General features: G+C 42.8%; 1 protein-coding gene and 2 long non-coding RNA genes across 7 annotated transcripts in view; 1 reads left to right on the forward strand and 2 right to left on the reverse strand.

Annotated features, from left to right (window-relative positions):
- The window catches only part of LOC137232739 (uncharacterized), a 55,494-nt gene that overhangs the window by 32,893 nt on the left and 2,260 nt on the right, over positions 1-20,341 (forward strand). The window contains exons 6-9 of one of the 4 annotated variants that reach the window (XR_010947165.1): positions 373-444; positions 3,350-4,995; positions 5,173-5,285; positions 5,623-5,755. This is a non-coding gene — a long non-coding RNA (uncharacterized lncRNA). Of the gene's footprint in view, positions 1-372; positions 445-3,349; positions 5,286-5,622; positions 5,756-20,341 lie in introns of those variants that run through there. The other 3 variants (XR_010947167.1, XR_010947164.1, XR_010947166.1) reach the window with 3 other exon arrangements.
- SEC13 (SEC13 homolog, nuclear pore and COPII coat complex component) overlaps positions 4,164-20,341 on the reverse strand; it is a 54,511-nt gene continuing 38,333 nt past the window's right edge. For both annotated transcript variants that reach the window (XM_067755438.1, XM_067755439.1), the window contains 2 exons: positions 19,944-20,090; positions 4,164-4,620 (listed from right to left, as the gene is read on the reverse strand). In XM_067755438.1, the coding sequence (XP_067611539.1) occupies positions 4,507-4,620; positions 19,944-20,090 (261 nt within the window). In that variant the 3' untranslated portion in view covers positions 4,164-4,506. The remainder of the gene's footprint in view (positions 4,621-19,943; positions 20,091-20,341) is intronic.
- On the reverse strand, positions 4,649-5,788 carry LOC137232740 (uncharacterized). Its single transcript, XR_010947168.1, has 2 exons — positions 5,659-5,788; positions 4,649-5,540 (listed from the first exon to the last, which is right to left on the reverse strand). It is a non-coding gene; the product is annotated as an uncharacterized lncRNA (long non-coding RNA).

The following is a 20,341-nucleotide window of genomic DNA, read 5'->3' on the forward strand; positions in this document are numbered from 1 at the left end:
ATCTTCCATTCCTGTCCCCTTCATTCTGTTCCTCCTTTCCTCTATAGGTAAGTATTGCGATTTTTTTCTTTCACCCATGAGTGATTTAGATGTATTGCTTAAATTTCCAAATATTTGAGGATTTTCCAAGTATTCTATTATTGGTTTCTAGGTTACTTCCATTATAGTGTGAGAATATGTTGTAGATAATTTTAATTCTGTTAGATTTGTTAAAGTTTGTTTTAGGCTCCAGAAATTAGTGTGTCTCGATGAGTGTTCCAGATGTACTTGAATGCGTTTAAGTGTTGCTGGGTAGAATGTTCTATGAGTGCCTGTTAGGTCAAATTGATTGCTAGGTTTGTTTATGTATTCTGTAACTTTACTGTTTTCTAGGGTCCTATTTTTTCTGCTACTGAAAGAGGAGTGTTGAGATCTCCAGCTGGAATTGTAACTGACTTCAGTTCTGTGAGTTTTTGTTTCACATATTTTGAAGCTCTATTTTAAGTGCATACATCTTTAGGATTGTTGCCTTCTTGATGAATTGACCCTTTTATTATTATGCCCCTTTTTATCCCTTATAAGTATTTCTTGTTCTAAAGTCTACTTTATCTGAAATTTTTTGTTCTAGAACCATTTTTTTTAATATAAATTTATTTATTTTATTTATTATTTTTGGCGGCGTTGGGTCTTCATTGCTCCGAGCGGGCTTTGTCTAGTTGTGGCGAGCGGAGGCTACTCTTTGTTGCGGTGCACGGGCTTCTCATTGCAGTGGTTTCTCTCGTTGCGGAGCACGGGCTCTGGGCATGCGGGCTTCAGTAGTTGTGGCTTATGGGCTCTAGAGCTCAGGATAAGTTGTGGCGCACAGGCTCTGCTGTTCCACGGCCTGTGGGATCTCCGCGGACCAGGTCTTGAATGTGTGTCCCCTGCACTGGCAGGCAGATTGTTAAGCACTGCTTCACCAGGGAAGTCTGATTTGTATAATTTCTAATGAGAAGTTGGCTGTCATTCTTATATTTGTTCCTGTGTATGTAATATGTCTTTTTTTTTTCTGGCTGCTTATATAATTTTTAAGAAAGTTCAGTAGTATTATTGTATGTGTATTTTCTTCTGCTTGGGGTTCTTTAATTTCCTAGAATCTGTAGGGTTATAGTTCAAATCCAGCTGAGAAATTTTGGCTGTTTCTCTAAACATTTTTTTCTGTCTCCTTTGGAATCCAACTGACACATATTTTAGACTACTTAATACTGGAGTCTCTGTGTTTGTTTTGTTTTGCCTTGTGTGCTTTTCTCCCTGTGCTTCAGTTTGCATAGTTTCTATTGCTGTCTTCACATGTACTGATGTTTCCTGTCAGTGTCTAATGTGCTTTTACTCCCATCCAGGGTATTTTTCACTCCAGATATTGAATTGTTCATTTCTAGAGACTCCATTTGCAACTTTCTAATATCTCCCATTTTTCTTATGTTCATTATCCTTTACATTCGTTTTTTTTTCTTCTTTTTTTTTTCTTGGGGTACTCGGGCCTCTCACTGCTGTGGCCTCTCCCGTTGCGGAGCACAGGCTCCGGACGCGCAGGCTCAGCGGCCATGGCTCACAGGCCCAGCCGCTCCGCGGCACGTGGGATCTTCCCGGACCGGGGCACGAACCCGTGTCCCCTGCATTGGCAGGCGGATTCTCAACCACTGCGCCACCAGGGAAGCCCTCCGTTACATTCTTGAACATATTTATAATAGCTGTCTTTAAGGTAGTCATCTGCTAATTCCGTGGTCTCTCTCCTGAGTCTGTGGCTATTCACTGTTTTCCTCTCCTGGTTATGGGTCATTTGCTTGCTTCTTTGCCTGCCCAGTAATTTTGGATTAGGTGATGGATGTTGTAAATTTTATGCTGTCACATGCTGAATTTTCTTGTTGTTCCTTTAAAGAGCGTTGGGCTTTGATCTGGCAGAAAGTGACATTATTGGTGGATCAGTTTGATGCTTTCAAGGCTTGCTTTTAAGGTCCAGAGCAGCCTTTACTCTAGACCTGATTGAAGATACACCATTGACGCGTGATCTTTCTTAGGACTCGACCCAGTGCCCTTTGTATCGTGAGGCTGTTGCACTCTGGTTCTTGGGAACGTGAACTACTCGCCCTCTGTTGAGTTCCAGGAATGCTTGGCCCACTGCTCTTTGGTCACGAGAGTTTGACCCTTCCCGTAAGCAGGTTAGTACTTGGTCAAAAGTCTAGGAGACCCTCCTGCAGGTCGGAGGAGCTGGCTGTCTCTGAGCAGCTCGCTCTTCTCTAGTACTCTGTAAATGCTACCTTTGCCTTTCTGAACTCTCATCTGTCTTTTTAACTCAGTGAGGCTGCTCTGGATTCGATTTCCCTGCCCTTTCCTGGGAACTGCCTCCAGGAAGAAAGCTGCGGCCATTGTGGTGCTCCCTTCCCACGCCCACTTTTTCCTCTTCCTCCAAACACTGCCTGTTGTCCTACATCGGAAAGCAGTTGTTTCATGGATTTTGTGTTTTTCGAGTTGTTAATGGCTTGAGGGAAACTCTTGGAGCTGTGAATCCTTCCTGTGTGGAAGTGGAAATCTCCCCCTTATGAATGGTTGGCCCTGCTCCTTGATGATTCAGAGTTTGAGGGGCTACCTTAATGTCAAAAGCCCAGGGGTTTCTTTTGCTATCCTAGTTGCTTTGCTTTTGTGAGAGGATTGAAAATCAGTGTGGCTGCTACTGCCATCTTGCCCTAACTAGAATTCTCTGTGTATCTTTTAAATTACCCTTACATTCCTCTCATTTGGGCTTGGCAACTGCCCTGAAGATAGACACAACATGGCACTGCACTTGGTTGGCCTGTTTTGTTGTAACAAATTGGAGGTATCTCCCTTACCCCAGGAATGGCTAACGTGTTACCACCCTAAGCATAAACTGTTTACAGTGGTAATTTCATTTACTTCCAGATTATTCGATGGGATGGTGTAAGCTATAAACACAGCCTATGGCCAGGAGCCCAATAAGCTATCACTAACCCACTGTGAGACATGGGACCAGTCCCTTCTCATTAATCATCTGTATATGGCACTGTAAGGAGGACCAGGCCTGCCCTCGGGAGCACGGAGCTTGTTAAGGAAGGCAGATACGTAGAGCTAACTAGAATTCAGTGTAATTTGTGTCCATTGAGAAGCCCGAGCAAAGGTGCTTCCTTGGCCTTTCTTTTCGCATCTGAATAATGGAAGGGAGGGAGCAGCAATTTTCCTATTGTTCTGTGCAGGCTAGGATTTTGCGGAATGCCTTGGGAGGTCTTGTGGGCAGGCCCTCTGTCCTCACTTGAACCAATGTAGTTGCACTTTTTCCAATTTTATATGTTATGATGTAAGATTTATTTCACAACAGGGATTCTGCTTCTGAAAAATGGACAAAGAACAGGCAGAAGAGGGGTCCACACTTAGCTGTGCACAGAACCTCCTGCAGTGAGCGGCCTGCCCTTTCATTGGTGTGTGCACACATAAAGGCCCGGCGTGAGCTCCACTCCCCGATTACGGCTGAGGAGCCCCAGCAGCAGGTCGTGGATTCCAGCCTTGAGAGTTCTGAGCTGAGACGGATCAGGATGCCAATGGTGGCTTTAGCACCTGGTGGTGGACGGCCCAGGGCAGCTCTTGACCTTCTTGCCAGTTTCCTCACCAGTAAGTTGGGGGTTTGTTCCTACACAGGTTTGCTGTGCTGCTTCACGTGTGAAAGCTCCAAGTTCATGCCACTCATACAGGTCTCAGCTACTGCCGTGACCTGCTGTTTCACTTCAGGGTCCCAGGGCCTCCCCTTGGATGTGATCCTTGTTTCAGTGTTGGTGAGCTGCTCCTTCCACTGACGGCAGAAAACCAGGTGAATTGTGCCTGCTTTCCTCTTCAGTCTTGTAAACTCTTGGGATATGGTTGATACTCCACTGTATGTGCAGGGCAGACTTTATTAGCCTCAGGATAAGTAGCAGAGCTGGGGGCTGCAGTCCCATCCCTGAAGGCCAGGTGTAGCTTTGTATGGTGCCTTCAGCATAGACTGAGTCACAAGGACTTACACAGTGAAAGATCAGCTCTGTGGGCAGGACTCAGCTAGGCCCATAGGGACCTGGGTCTTGGTAATGCTGTTCTAGGACACTAACCAGCAAGAGGTAAAACGAGCTTTGTAAGGAGGGGTTAGAAAAATGCAGGAAGAATTATAAGCAATACAAGTTTATTTAATTACTTTGGAAACAATTCCCCACCCCCCCAAATGATGTCTGAACCTAAAAGGTACATAAAAATGACCAACAATATCTTAAAATAATAGAGCTGACGGTTGTTTTTCCCTCAGAACAAGTGTGTGTTCAGGTGGACAGTAAATTACAAACCATATCAAATCATGTTAAGGCAGATGATAATCTGGGTGCATTTCTTAAGGACTCCCAGGAAAGTGATCTTGTGGGAGGTGGGTGTTCTTCCTCCCAGCTGTGTGGTCAGTTGGCCCACGAAGGGGCAGTCCTGGAGGCAGCAGGTAGAGAACAGGCTGTGCCTGTCTTGTCACTGCTCGTTCTGCTGACCCTCTGTGACTGAAGTGGACACAGAACCCTGGCCCTTGTTGACATCACTGATGCACACCCACTGCCCGTCAACCGACTCCTTCCACAGGGTCACCTGCAAGCCAGCACACACATCGTTACAGGTATGTATCCCTGCCCTTACCTCCCTGGGTTCTCTAAAGAGGGCAAAGATCTCCAGCAAGAACTACAGCTCACAGTCTTGTGGGTAAAGAGAGCACTTACTTTGGTTCCCCCCACTGAAATCCCACCAAAATGGAAGTAAAGGAAAAAGTATCCACACAGAGTAAGAAAGGAGGAGTATGGAGAGTGATGTCATAAAGATGGTGACACAACTTGTTCACGGCTTCACTTTCCCTCAAAAGAAGAACTAACAGCTATTCATAGAGACACACCATGAACAAATCCTACAACACAGCAGTGAGGCTGAAGTGCCCTGCACTATGGACACTGAGACCGACTCTGTTTGAAGGTAAGAAGGGGCCACACGTTGATCCCAGCATCCCTTCCAGGGGCTGGCACAGTACCACAGGGAGCGGCCTCCCCTGAGGCTCTGGCCCCTCCAGTGACATCCAGCACCCGTTCCCCTCTCCCACTGCATTGTGCTCATCACTTTGCAGGTGCTGATACTCTGGTTTTGCTCCACCAGGATCTCAGCTGAACCTGTGAGGCCCAGCTGCTGAGAATCGGATTGTGACCAGAGGGCTTCCAACAACCAGCACTCAGATCTCCACAGCCTGAGTCCCTACCTGCAGGGCCCAAGTGAGTCTGTTCTGACAGGGAAGCTGGGGCACAGGTAGGCTACAGTCCAGACCACAAACAAAGCATTAGTAACCTTAAAGCTGCTTCCCTGGAAAGCACACCAGTCCACAGCTGCACTTGCTATTGAATACAGCCTTTGGACTGCCCAACCAGTGAAGCCACATAGCCGGTCAACAACCCTGCTTAAGGTAACACGGGAATGGAAAGCACTGCCAGTGGCATTCACTGTCTGCATAGCAAATCTAGTGGCCTCACCTGATCAGGAATTCAGTGCACACTCTTGACTCTTCAGCTCCCCCTAAAATAAGCCATGCATTCTCTGATCCCATTCTGCTAGGTACTGCCAGGGCAAGGAAGGTAATTCCAGCCTCACCTACTGCTGAGTCGAGTAGCCATCCTGACTGTCTAGCAAGCCTGACCAGAGAATCCAGGCAGCTGTGAAGCCGATGCTCCAGCCTCACGGGTGCAGGGAAAGAAACCAGCTGTCCTACCTGATCTCAGCCAGTGGCATATTCAGAGTGGAAAAAAGTGCCTCAAGCCAAAACAGAACTTAACAGCAGGTCCTTTCACCCATAGGAGAGAAAGCCAGAAACCCAAATTGAGCTGACTAGTGAAGAACTGTATCTGCACACTTCCAGAGGTACAATGAATTCTTCGAAAAAGAATTCAAAACAGGGCCCACTGTCAAGAAGCCCACTTCCAATCTCTTGCATGCCTATAAACTAACAATGAAAAATCAGAGAAATTAAGCAGACTCCCATTTACCACTCAAACAAAAAGAATAAAATACCCAGGAATAAACCTACCAAAGGAGGCAACAGACCTGTATGCAGAAAACTATAAAAGACACTGATGAAAGAAATTAAAGATGATGATACAAACAGATGGAGAGATATACCAGGTTCTTGGATTGGGAGAATCAACATTGTAAAAATGACTATGCTACGCAAAGCAATCTACAGATTCAATGCAATCCCTATCAAACTACCAATGGCATTTTTCACAGAACTAGAACAAAAAACTTTACAATTTGTATGGAAACACAAAACACTCTAAATAGCCAAAGCAATCTTGAGAAAGAAAAACAGCTGGAGGAATCAGGCCCCCCAACTTCAAAGTATACTACAAAGCTACAGTAAGCAAGAGAGTATGGTACTGGTACAAAAACAAATATAGATCAACTGTACAGGATAGAAAGCCAAGAGATAAACCCACGCACCTATGGTCAGCTAATGTATGACAAAGGAGGCAAAGGATGTACAATGGGGAAAAGACAGTCTCTTCAATAAGTGGGCTGGGAAAACTGGACAGCAAAAGAAGGAAATTAGAACACTTCCTAACACCATACACAAAAAGAAACTCAAAATGGATTAAATACCTAAATGTAAGGCCAAACACTATCAAACTCTTAGAGGAAAACAAGGCAGAACACTCTATGACATAAATCACAGCAAGATCCTTTTTGACCCACCTCCTAGAGTAATGGAAATAAAAACAAACAATGGGACCTAATGAAACTTAAGACTTTACACAGCAAATCAAACCATAAACAAGACGAAAAGACAACCCTCAGAATGGGAGAAAATATTTGCAAATGAAACAGACAAAAGATTAATCTCCAAAATATACATGCAGCTCAAGATCAAGAAAACAACCTAATCCAAATATGGGTGGAAAATCTAAATACACATTTTTCCAAAGAAGACATACAGAATGCCAAAAAACAAAAGATGCTCAACATCACTAATCATTAGAGACATCAAACTCCAACAAGCTATCAATCACCTCACACCTGTCAGAATGGCCATCATCAAAAAGTCTGCAAACAATAAATGCTGGAGAGGCCAAAGAGAAAAGGGAACCCTCCTACACCACTGGGGGGAATGTAAATTTGTAGAGCCACTATGGAGAACACTACAGAGGTTCCTTAAACCACCACAAACAGAGCTACCATATGATCCAGCAAGCCCACTGCTGGGCACACGTCTGCAGATAACCATACTTGGAAAGCCAACACTTGCACATTCACTGACTACAGCAAGACCTACAACACTCAAGGTTCAGAAGCAACCACAATCTGCATCCACAGGCGGATGGAGAGAGAACACGTGGTACATATATACAATAGAATGGACACTCAGGCATAAAAAAGAAAAATAATGCCATTGGCAGCAAGGTGGAAGGACCTAGAGATCATACTAAGTGAAGCAAGTCAGAGAAGAACAGATAAGATTTCACGAAGAGGTGGAATCTAAAAATTGATAGGCGTGAACTAACGTACAACACAGAAACAGACTCACAGACGTAGAAAAGAAACTTAGGGTTACCAAGGGGGAAAGTATGGGGGGAGGGACAAATGCCATGGTTGGGATTAACCTGTACACACTAATATTTATAAAATGGATAATCAACAAGGACTTTCTGTGGAGCACAAGGAACTCTACTCAACAATCTGTCACAACCAATAGGGGAACAGAATCCGAGAGAGAACAATATGTATCTGCATAACTGAAACACGTCACTGTACACCAGAAACAAAAACACCACTGTAAATGTACAACACTCCAAACTAAAATCAGAAGTAAAAAGAAAATACAATAAAGAGAGAAAAATGCCTCCTCTATTCCGTGTTGGCTTGGGGAACCTGGGCTACTGTCACACCCCTGGAGCCTGGGCAGCCAGCAACACAAGGCTGGAGTGTTCTGGGCCTGAGGGAGCTGGGGAGGATGTACCAGCAAATGAGCCCGCCTTGGACCTGGAGTGTCTGGTCCCCTGGGGATGTCACCACAATCTCCAGATCCAGGCAGACCCCACCCCCCCCCACCCCCGCAGCTAAAGCCAACCTAGTGCACCCAGAGGATGGTGGACCCTCTGGCCAGGAAGCGCTCTGAATAGTCTCCTAGCCTCCATGTCTGCTGGTGGTGGCCTTCCCACCTTCAGCTGCCTTCATTAGGGTCACCCCACCCATGTAGGACAGCACCCTCAGCACTGGGGTTTTGCAGGGGTTAGGACCTGTCTGGGAGGGGGGAAATGAAGTAATGAGATACAAGCCCTTGGGTGTTTGTGCTGACACATTCCACTAACTCACAACCCAGGAACACGACTTCCCCTTAGGCTGTACATGCAGGTGTAACCAGAGCTGGGCATGAAAAGATCCTGCCGCCTTTTGGCCGTTTCCAGTAACAACAACTTTAAAGCAGGTGCTCAGGGGAACTTCATATTCTCAAAGCCTGTGAGCCTGTAAAGACCCCTGCTGTCATGAAATGCCCAGGAGCAGGTAATAGGAAAGGAATTCAAAACAGGGCCCAGTTTTAGGAGGCCAATATCCAGAGGTACATTTTACTCATAGTGTTAAAAAGAGAGGCACATGAAAAGATGCTGAACATTCCTAATATTAGAAAACTGGAAATCAAAACTGCAAGGAGGCATCACTTCACACCACTCAAAATGCCATGAACAAAAAGTCTACAAACAATAAATGTAGCAGAGGGCATGGAGGAAAGGGAGCCCTCCTATGTTTTTGGTGGGACTGTGATCTGGTAATAACTACTATGGAGAAGAGAATGGAGGTTCCTCAAACAGTAAACACACAGCTACCATATAATTCGGCAGTCCCACTCCTTGCCACATAGGTAGATAAAAGTATAACTGGAAAGAGTACATGCACCCCTATGTTCATAGCAGCACTATTTAGAATAGGCAAGACATGGAAACAACCTAAATGTCCACTGACAGAAGAATGGGTAAAGAATATGTGCTACATATATACAATGGTATTATTATTATAAAAAAGAACAATATAATGTCACTTCTACCAACATGGGTGGACGTAGATATTATATCAAGTGATGTAAGTCATGATGAGAAAGACAAATACCATATGATATCACTTACATGTGAAACAAAATATGACAAATTACCTATGAAACAGACTCCAAGACTTAGAGAACAGACTTCTGGTTGCCAAGCTGGAGTTGCCAAGCTGGATGGGGGGTGTGGGAGGGATCTATTGGGAGTCTGGGATTAGGAAATGCGAAGTATTATATATAGAATGCACAAACAACAAGGTCCTACTGTATAGTACATGGCAGTATATCCAATATCATGTGATAAACCATAATGGAAAGGAATACGAAGAAGAATATGTATATATGTGTAAATGAATCACTTTGCTGTAAAGCAGAAATTAATACAACATTGTAAATAAACCATACTTCAATAAAACAAACTAAAAAAATTAAAAATAGAACCGCCATATGATCCAGCAATTCCACTTCTGGGTATAAATCCAAAGGAAATGAAACACTAACTTTTGAGGGTATGGGGAGGGGGAAGGGTGAGCTGTGACAGGGCAAGAGAGAGGCATGGACATATATACACTAACAAACGTAAGGTAGATAGCTAGTGGGAAGCAGCCACATAGCACAGGGAGATCAGCTCAGTGCTTTGTGACCGCCTGGAGGGGTGGGATAGGGAGGGTGGGAGGGAGGGAGAGGCAAGAGGGAAGAGATATGGAAACATGTATATGTATAACTGATTCACTTTGTTATAAGGCAGAAACTAACACACCATTGTAAAGCAATTATACCCTAATAAAGATGTTAAAAACAAACAAAAAACCCCCCAAAAACAAAAAACCCCACTAACTTGAAAAGACATTTGACCCCCCAAGTTCATAACAGCAGTATTTACAATTAGCAATACATGGAAACAGCCTAACTGACCATCAACAGAGGGGTGAATAATTAAGTTGTATTTATATATAAATATACACACACACACATAAAATGGAGTATTATTAAGCCATAGAAAACAAAGAATATTTGATATTTGTGACAACATATATGGACCTTGAGGGCATTATGCTCAGTGAAAAGAGTAAGACAGTGAAAGACAACTGTACTATCTCACTTGGATGTGTAATCTAAAACCAAAAAACCAAACACAGAAAAAGGTATCAGATTCATGATTATCAGAGGCAGTGTGTGGGGGAGGGGGAATAGGAGGAAGGTGGTCAAAACTCGATTTGCATGACAAACTTCCAGTTGCATGATAAATAAGTACTGGTATGTAATGTACAGCATGATGACTACAGCTAACACATGTATAATATATATGAAAACTATTGAGAGTAGATCCTAAGAGGTAACATCACAAGGAAAGTAATTTTTTTCTCTATTATATCTATATGAGATGATGGATGCTAACTAAATTTATAGCGGTAATCATTTAACAGTACATGCAAGTCAAAACCATTATGCTGTACACTGTTAACTTATACAGTGATGTATATCAATTATATCACTAAAACTGGAAGAAAAGATTAAACAAAAAGCATATGAATAACAGTAACTGAGGGGCAATGCTGTGAATAATGATGTAACATGAAATATTGGCAATAATAATAATGTAAACATGGATGCCGTTTAACCAAATTGACAGAGCTCCAGTGAGAGGTTATGGGGTGTTAAGAGTGGTTCTCAAAACGTGGTCCCAGACCAGAGTGTGTGGAGCATCTGGGAACTTGTTAAAGATGCAAATTTTGGGGTCCCAGCCCAGATCCACTGGTTCAGAAGCTCTAGGGGTGGGGTGGGTAATCTGTTTTAACAAGTTTAGCAATGCTAAAGTTTGAGAACCATGGTAAAGGAAGACAACAGATTAATAGGTATGTTATTTATACACTGAAGTAAACGGCAGAAGCAGCAGCTACAAGTTGAAAAGGTTTGCCTCCGTACAGGGACAATTAGACTGCATTAAAAAAAAAATCATAGGGACTTCCCTGGTGGTGCAGTGGTTGGGAATCTGCCTGCCAGTGCAGGGGACACGGGTCCGAGCCCTGGCCCGGGAGGATCCCACATGCTGCGGAGCAACTAAGCCCGTGCGCCACAACTACTGAGCCCACATGCATGCCTAAAGCCCATGCTCCACAACGAGAAGCCACCGCAATAAGAAGTCCACGCACCTCAACGAAGACTAGCCCCCGCTCGCCGCAACGAAGACCAAAGGCAGCCAAAAAACAAACAAAAAACCAAATAAAAACTACCTAAAACTATGTACATTAACTTGATAAAAAAAGTGATTCTAAGAACTGCTGCCTTAGGGATAGACTATTCACTAAGCATGCACTGTGTAGAATGCTCTGAAGTGAAATCATACTAAGTCCTTCAGCGAAGGAATGCTATAAAGACAGCAATAGCGCTGAGCTCTTTGTGGGAAACAGGCTTATGAGGAAGAGTAAGACGCATAGAAACAGCAAACCCCAAAACGTGGAACGTACAACCAGGTACTTGCCCATTGATTTGTAAACACTACTGAGGGCAGTCAGGGTACAGTGGCCTGTCCTGGGTGCCACCACACCTGGGTACTAGTCCTGATATTGGCACTCACTAGAAATAGGGTTGGATTAGCTATCCTTTGAGGGTCATTCCAGCTCAAATTCTATGGCTTTTAGATAGGGCCTGATGGATCTTTCTGGGACCACTGAACCCAAAAGGGACCCTAGGCTGGGTAAAAGCTGTCTGCAGAGGGTCTTGAAGAGATATTACTTGCACACCCATGTGCACTGCAGCATTATTCACAATAGCCAAAAGGTGGAAGCGCCCCAGTGTCCATCAACAGAGAATGGATAAATAACATGTGGCACAATGGAATATTATTCAGCTTTCAAAAGGAAGAAACTATGACATACGCTACACCATAGGTGATCTACAACACAGATGAAGACACTACGCTAAGTGCAAATCAAAACTACAATGAGGTAGGTGTGAGGTACCACGTCACACCAATCAGAATGGCCACCATCAAAAAGGCTACAAATAACAAATGCTGGAGAGGGCGTGGAGAGAAGGGATCACTCCTACACTGACAGTGGGAACGTAAACTGGTGCAGCCACTATGGAAAACAGTATGGACGTTCCTCAAAAAAGTAAAAACAGAGCTACCAATATGATCCAGCAATCCCACTCCTGGGCATATATCCAGAGAAAACTCTAATTCAGAAAGATACATGCCCCCTATGTTCACAGCAGCACTATTTACAAGAGCTAAGAGTTGGAAACAACCTAAATGTCCACTGACAGATGAACAGATAAAGAAGATGTGAAACACACGCAACGGAATATTACTCAGGCATAAAAAAGATTAATGCTATTTGCAGCAACATGGATGGACCTAGAGATCATCATATCAAGTGAAGTAAGTCAGAAAGAGAACAACATATACCATATGGTATCGCTTATATGTGGAATCTAAAATATGACATGAACTTACCTATGAAAGAGACTCCGAGACACGGAGAACAGACTTCTGGTTGCCAAGGTGGATGGGGGGTGCAGGATGGATGGACTGGGAGTTTGGGATTAGCAGATGCAAACTGTTATATATACAATGGATAAACAACAAGGTCCTACTATATAGCACAGGGAACTACTCAATATCCTGTAATAAATCATAATGGAAGGAAATATAAAAAAGAATGTGGATACACATAACTGAATCACTTTGCTGTACAGCAGAAATTAACACATTTTAAATCAACTATACTTCAATAAAAAAGAAAAAAAGACACTGCTGAGACTGGTTGAAGATGGCAGAGTACAGGGACATGCTCTCACTCCCAAAAGCGACAGCAGACTGCTGAACAGTCATCGACAGAACACACTGGAACTCACCAAAAAAGATACCCCCCCAGGCAAGGACAAAGGAGAAGCCACAATGAGATGGTAGGAGGGGCGCAATCACAATACAATCAAATCCCGTAACTGCTGGGTGGTGACTCATAAACTGGAGGACACTTATCCCACAGAAGTCCACCCACTGGAGTGAAGGTTCTAAGCCCCATGTCAGGCTTCCCAACCACAGGATACGGCAGGAGAAATTCCTAGAGAATCAGACATTGAAGCCTAGTGGGATTTGATTTCAGGACTTTCACAGGACTGGGGGAAACAGAAACGTGACTCTTGGAGGTCACACACAAAGTAGTGTGTGCATGGAGACCCAGGGGAAGGAGCAGTGACTCCATAGGAGACTGAACCAGACCTACCTACCTGCTAGTGTTGGAGGGTCTCCTGCAGAGGCAGGGGGGGTGCCTGTGGCTCACCATGGGGACAAGGACACTGGCAGCAGAAGTTCTGGGAAGTACTCCTTGGTGTGAGCCCTCCCAGAGTCGGCCATTAGCCCCACCAAAGAGCTGGATAGGCTCCAGTGCTGGGTCGCTTCAGGCCAAACAACCAACAGGGAGGGAACCCAGCCCCAGCCAACAGCAGAAAGGTGGATTAAAGTTTTACTGAGCTCTGCCTGCCAGGGAAACACCCAGCTCTAACCCCCCTTCCATCAGGAAGTTTGCACAAGCCTCTTAGATAGACTCATCCACCAGAGGGCAGACAGCAGAAGCAAGAACTACAATTCTGCAACCTGGGGAAGGAAAACCACATTCACAGAAAGATAGACAACATGAAAAGGCAAAGGACTTTGTACCAGATGAAGGAACAAGATAAAACCCCAGAAAAACAACTAAGTGAAGTGGAGACAGCCAACTTTCCAGAAAAAGAATTCAGAATAGTGATAGTGAAGATGATCCAGGACCTTGGAGAAACAATGGAGGCAAAGATCGAGAAGATGCAAGAAAATTTTTAACAAAGACCTAGAAGAATTAAAGAACAAACAGATGAAAAATACAATAACTGAAATGAAAAATACACTAGAAGGACTCAATAGTAGAATAAATGAGGCAGAAGAACGGATAAGTGACCTGGAGGAAGGAATGGTGGAATTCACTGCTGCGGAACAGAATAAAGAAAAAAGAATGAAAAGAATTGAAGACAGCCTAAGAGACCTCTGTGACAATATTAAACACAACAACATTCGCATTATAGGGGTCGAAGAAGGAGAAGAGAGACATAAAGGACCCGAGAAAATATTTGAAGAGATTGTAGTCAAAAACTTCCCTAACATGGGAAAGGAAATAGCCATCCAAGTCCAGGAAGCACAGAGAGTCCCAGGCAGGACAAACTCAAGGAGAAACACGTGGAGACACATAGTAATCAAATTGGCAAAAATTAAAGACAAAGAAAAATTATTGAAAGCAGCAAGGGAAAAACGACAAATAACATGCAAGGGAATTCCCATAAGGTTAACAGCGATTTCTCGGCAGAAACTCTACAAGCTAGAAGGGAGTGGCATGACATATTTAAAGTGATGCAAGGGAAGAACCTACAACCAAGATTACTCTACCCGGCAAGGATCTCATTCAGATTTGACGGAGAAATCAAAAGCTTTACAGACAAGCAAAAACTAAGAGAATTCAGCACCACCAAACCAGCTCTACAACAAATGCTAAAGGAATTTCTCTAAGTGAGAAACACAACAGAAGAAAAGGACCTACAAAAACAAACCCACAAGGGCTTCCCTGGTGGCGCAGTGGTTGAGAGTCTGCCTGCCAATGCAGGGGACACGGGTTCGAGCCCTGGTCTGAGAGGATCCCACATGTCGCAGAGCAACTGGGCCCGTGAGCCACAACTACTGAGCCTGCGTGTGTGGAGCCTGTGCTCCGCAACAAGAGAGCCACAACAGTGAGAGGCCCGTGCACCGCGATGAAGAGTGGCCCCCACTTGCTGCAACTAGAGAAAGCCCTTGCACAGAAACAAAGACCCAACACAGCCAAAAATAAAATAAAAAATAAATAAAAAATGATAATAGGGCTTCCCTGGTGGCGCAGTGGTTGAGAGTCCGCCTGCCGATGCAGGGGACACGGGTTCGTGCCCTGGTCTGGGAAGATCGCACATGCCGCGGAGCGGCTGGGCCCGTGAGCCATGGCCGCTGAGCCTACGCGTCCTGTGCTCCGCAATGGGAGAGGCCACAATGGTGAGAGCCCCGCATACCGCAAAAAAAAAAAAAAAAAAGATAATAAAAATAAAGGAATTCCTTTAAAAAAACAAACAAACCCACAACAACTAAGAAAATGGTAATAGGAACATACATATCGATAATTACCTTAAACGTGAATGGATTAAATGCTCCAACCGAAAGACCCAGGCTCGCTGAATGGATACAAAAACATGACCCATATATATGCTATCACAAGAGACACACATCAGACCTAGGGACACATACAGACCGACAGTGAGGGGATGGAAAAAGATATTCCATGTAAATGGAAATCAAAAGAAGGCAGGAGCAGCAGTACTCATATCAGATAAAATAGACTTTAAAATAAAGAAAGTTACAAGAGACAAGGAAGGACACTGCATAATGATCAAGGGATAAATCCAAGAAGAAGATATAACAATTATAAGTAGGTATGCATGCAACATAGGAGCACCTCAATACACAAGGCACTGCTAACAGCTATAAAAGAGGAAATTGACAGTAACACAATAATAGTGGGGGACTTTAACACCTCACACCAATGGACAGATCATCCAAACAGAAAATTAATATGGAAACACAAGCTGTAAATGACACAACAGACCAGACAGATTTCATTCATAGTTATAGGACATTCCATCCAAAAACAGCAGATTACACTTTCTTCTCAAGTGCACATGGAATGTTCTCCAGGATACATCACATCTTGGGTCACACATCAAGCCTCAGTAAATTTAAGAAAATTAAAATCATATCAAGCATCTTTTCTGACCACAATGCTATGAGATTAGAAATCAATCACAGGGAAAAAAACGTAAAAAACACAAACACATGGCTGAACAGTACGTTACTAAAAAACCATGAGATCATTGAAGAAATCAAAGAGGAAGTCAAAAAATACCTAGAGACAAATGACAATGAACACACGATGATCCACAACCTGTGGGATGCAGCAAAAGCAGTTCTCAGAGGGTAGTTTATAGCAATACAAGCCTACCTCAAGAAACAAGAAAAATCTCAAATGAACAATTTAACCTTACACTTAAAGGAACTAGAGAAAGAAGAACAAACAAAACCCAAAGTTAGCAGAAGGAAAGAAATCATAAAGATCAGAGCAGAAATAAATAGAAACAAAACAATAGCAAAGATCAATAAAACTAAAAGCTGGTTCTCTGAAAAGATAAACAGAATTGATAAACTATTAGCCAGACTCATCAAGAAAAAGAGGGAGAAGACTCAAATCAATAAAATTAGAAATGAAAAAGGAGAAGTTACAACAGACACCGCAGAAATACAAAGCATCCTAAGGGACTACTACAAGCAACTCTATGTGAATAAAATGGACAACATGGAAGAAGTGGACAAATTCTTAGAAAGGTATAAGCTTCCAAGACTGAACCAGGAAGAAATAGAAAAGATGAACAGACCAATCACAAGTAAGGATATTGAAACTGTGATTAAAAATCTTCCAACAAACAAAAGTCCAGGACCAGATGGCTTCACAGGTAAATTGTATCAAACATTTAGAGAAGAGCTAACACCCATCCTTCTCAAAGTGTTCCAAAAAATTGCAGAGGAAGGAACACTCCCAAACTCATTCTATGAGGCCACCATCACCCTGATTCCAAAACTAGACAAAGATACTACAAAAAAAGAAAGTTACAGACCAATATCACTGATGAATATAGATGCAAAAATCCTCAACAGAATACTAGCAAACAGAATCCAACAACACATTAAAAGGATCATACAGCATGATCAAGTGGGATTTATCCCAGGGATGCAAGGATTTTTCAATATACGCAAATCAATCAATGTGATACACCATAATAACAAACTGAAGAAGTAAAACAATATGATCATCTCAATAGATGCAGAAAAACCTTTTGATGAAATTCAACACTCATTTATACTAAAAACTCTCCAGAAAGTGGGCATAGAGGGAACCTACCTCAACATAATAAAGGCCATATACGACAAACCCACAGCAAACATCATTCTCAATGTGAAAAACTGAATGCATTTCCTCTAAGATCAGGAACAAGACAAGGATGTCCACTCTCGCCACTATTATTCAGCATAGTTTTTGGAAGTCCTAGCCACGGCAATCAGAGAAGAAAAAGAACCTAAAGGAATACAAATTGGAAAAGAAGAAGTATAACTGTCACTGTCTGCAGATGACATGATACTATACATAGAGAATCTTAAAGATGCCACCAGAAAACTACTAGAGGTAATCAATGAATTTGGTAAAGTTGCAGGATACAAAATGAATGCACAGAAATCTCTTGCATTCCTATACACTAATGATGAAAAATGTGAAAGAGAAATTAGGGAAACACTCCCATTTACCACTGCAACAAATAGAATAAAATACTGAGGAATAAACCTACCTAGGGAGACAAAAGACCTGTACTCAGAAAGCTATAAGACACTGATGAAAGAAATTAAAGATGATACAAACAGATGAAGAGATATACCATGTTCTTGGATTGGAAGAATAAATATTGTGAAAATGACTATACTACACAAAGCAATCTACAGATTCAATGCAATACCTATCAAATTATCAATGGCATTTTTACAGAACTAGAACAAAAAATCTTAAAACTTGTATGGAGACACAAGAGACCCTGAAATAGCCAAAGCAATCTTCAGGGAAAAAAACAGAGCAGGAGGAATCAGGCTTCCTGACTTCAGACTATACTACAAAGCTACAGTAATCAAGTCAATATGGTACTGGCACAAGAACAGAAATACAGATCAACGGAACAGGATAGAAAGCCCAGAGATAAACCCACGCACCTATGGTCAACCTAATCTATGATAAAGGAGGCAAGGATATGCAATGGAGAAAAAACAGTCTCTTCAATAAGTGCTGCTGGGAAAACTGGACAGCTACACGTAAAAGAATGAAGTTAGAACACTCCCTAACACAGTTCACAAAAATAAACTCAAAATGGATTAGAGACCTAAATGTAAGACTTGACACTATAAAACTCTCAGAGGAAAACATAGGAAGAACACTCTTTGACATAAATCACAGCAAGATCTTTTTTGATCCCCCTCCTAGAGTAATGGAAGTAAAAACAAAAATAAACAAATGGGACCTAATGAAACTTAAAAGCTTTTGCACAGTAAAGGAAACTACAAACAAGATGAAAGACAGCCCTCAGAATGGGAGAGAATATTTGCAAAGGAATTAATGGACAAAGGATTAATCTCCAAAATATATAAACAGCTCATGCAGCTCAATATTAAAAAAAAACAAACAATCCAATCAAAAAGTGGGCAGAAGGCCTAAATAGACATTTCTCTAAAGAAGACATAGGGATGGCTAAGAAGCACATGAAAAACTGCTTAACATCACTAATTATTAGAGAAATGCAAATCAAAACTACAATGAGGTATCACCTCACACCAGTGAGCATGGACATCATCAGAAAATCTACAAACAACAAAGGCTGGAGAGGGTGTGGAGAAAAGTGAACCCTCTTGCACTGTTGGTGGGAATGTAAATTGATACAGCCACTATGGAGAACAGTATGGAGGTTCCTTAAAAAACTAAAAATAGAATTACCATATGACCCAGCAATCCCACTACTGGGCATATACCCAGAGAAAACCATAATTCAAAAAGACACATACACCCCAATGTTCATTTCAGCACTATTTACAACAGCCAGGTCATGGAAGCAACCTAAATGCCTATCGACAGATGAATGGATAAAGAAGATGTGGTACATATATACAATGGAATATTACTCAGCCATAAAAAGGAACCAAATGGGGTCATTTGTAGAGACATGGATGGATCTAGAGACTGTCATACAGAGTGAAGTAAGTCAGAAAGAAAAATAAATATCGTATATTAACGCATATATGTGGAACCTAGAAAAATGGTACACATGAACCGGTTTGTAGGGCAGAAATTGAAACACAGATGTAGAGAACAAACGTATGGACACCAAGGGGGGAAAGTGGCGGGGGGTGGTCGTGGCGGTGTGATGAATTGGGAGATTGGGATTGACATGTATATATACACTAATATGTATAAAATGCATAACTAATGAGAACCTGCCATATAAAAAAATGAATAAAATACAAAAATTCAAAAAAAAAAAAAAGACACTGTGCTAAGTGAAACAAGCCAGTCACAAAAACCCAAATTCCTTATAATTCTACTTACAGGAGGTCCCTACAGTAGTCCATTCATAGAGACAGAGAGCACAATAGGGGGTGCTAGGGGCTGGGGGAGGGGTAATGGGGAGGTGCTGTTTGAAGAGCACAGAATTTCAGTTTGGGATGAAGAGTTGTGGGTTGATGACAGTGATACTGCAGAATAACGTGGATGTATCAATACTTAACACTATAGAACTGTACACTTAAAAAAAGTTAAGATGGTAAACTCTGTTATATGTATTTTACGTATAACTAAACGTTACCATGAAGATGAGGTTGTCAAATGGTCAGGGTGATGGACTGCCAGGGTGGTGGCTTTGGATTTACCTTGGGTCTGATTATTGGCTGTGCCACCTAACAGCTTCATGACCCCTATGCAAGTCAAATCTCTGTCGCCATCTCTATCTGTATAAGGGGGATATACAACCCCTCGGGGTTGGGTGGGGGGTCGTAAGAATTAATGATGTAAATAAGAGACACGCTCAAAACAGTCTTCATTCAGGTTCCTCCCAACCCTGCCATTAGATGGAAGATTCAACTGTGCCCTCTACTGGACACACTAAAGACAAACAGGGCCCTGTGTGCCATGTCATGGAAATAGGGTGTATTTACCTTATTATCTCCGCCTGAGACAGCTAGGATGTTGGCTGTGATGGACCAGCTCACATGCCATACAACATCATTGAACTTGTGCAGCAGTTTGGGGGACCACGCATTGCCTGAGGCATCATCACAGGTCCAAATGAACACTCGACCATCCTGGGAAAAGACAGGCTAGAGTCAGGAGATGGGGGCAGCAATCCTGCCCTGGTGATATCCTCTCAATCTGGAGCTATATTGGACTTTTGCAGGAATAGGGTGGGGGATTCAGGGCAAAGCACAGCCAAGGACCTCCTCAGTGTTCACATCTTTGAGGACTAATTTCCAGCCCAGCACCCTTGCTTTTATCCCTTTACCCCAGGAACACACTTCAAACTGGTCAGGAGTCTCCCAGGTTCCTTTCCTCATAC

Source organism: Pseudorca crassidens, chromosome 10 (genome assembly GCF_039906515.1).
Source record: "Pseudorca crassidens isolate mPseCra1 chromosome 10, mPseCra1.hap1, whole genome shotgun sequence".
Classification (NCBI taxonomy): Eukaryota; Metazoa; Chordata; class Mammalia; order Artiodactyla; family Delphinidae; genus Pseudorca; species Pseudorca crassidens.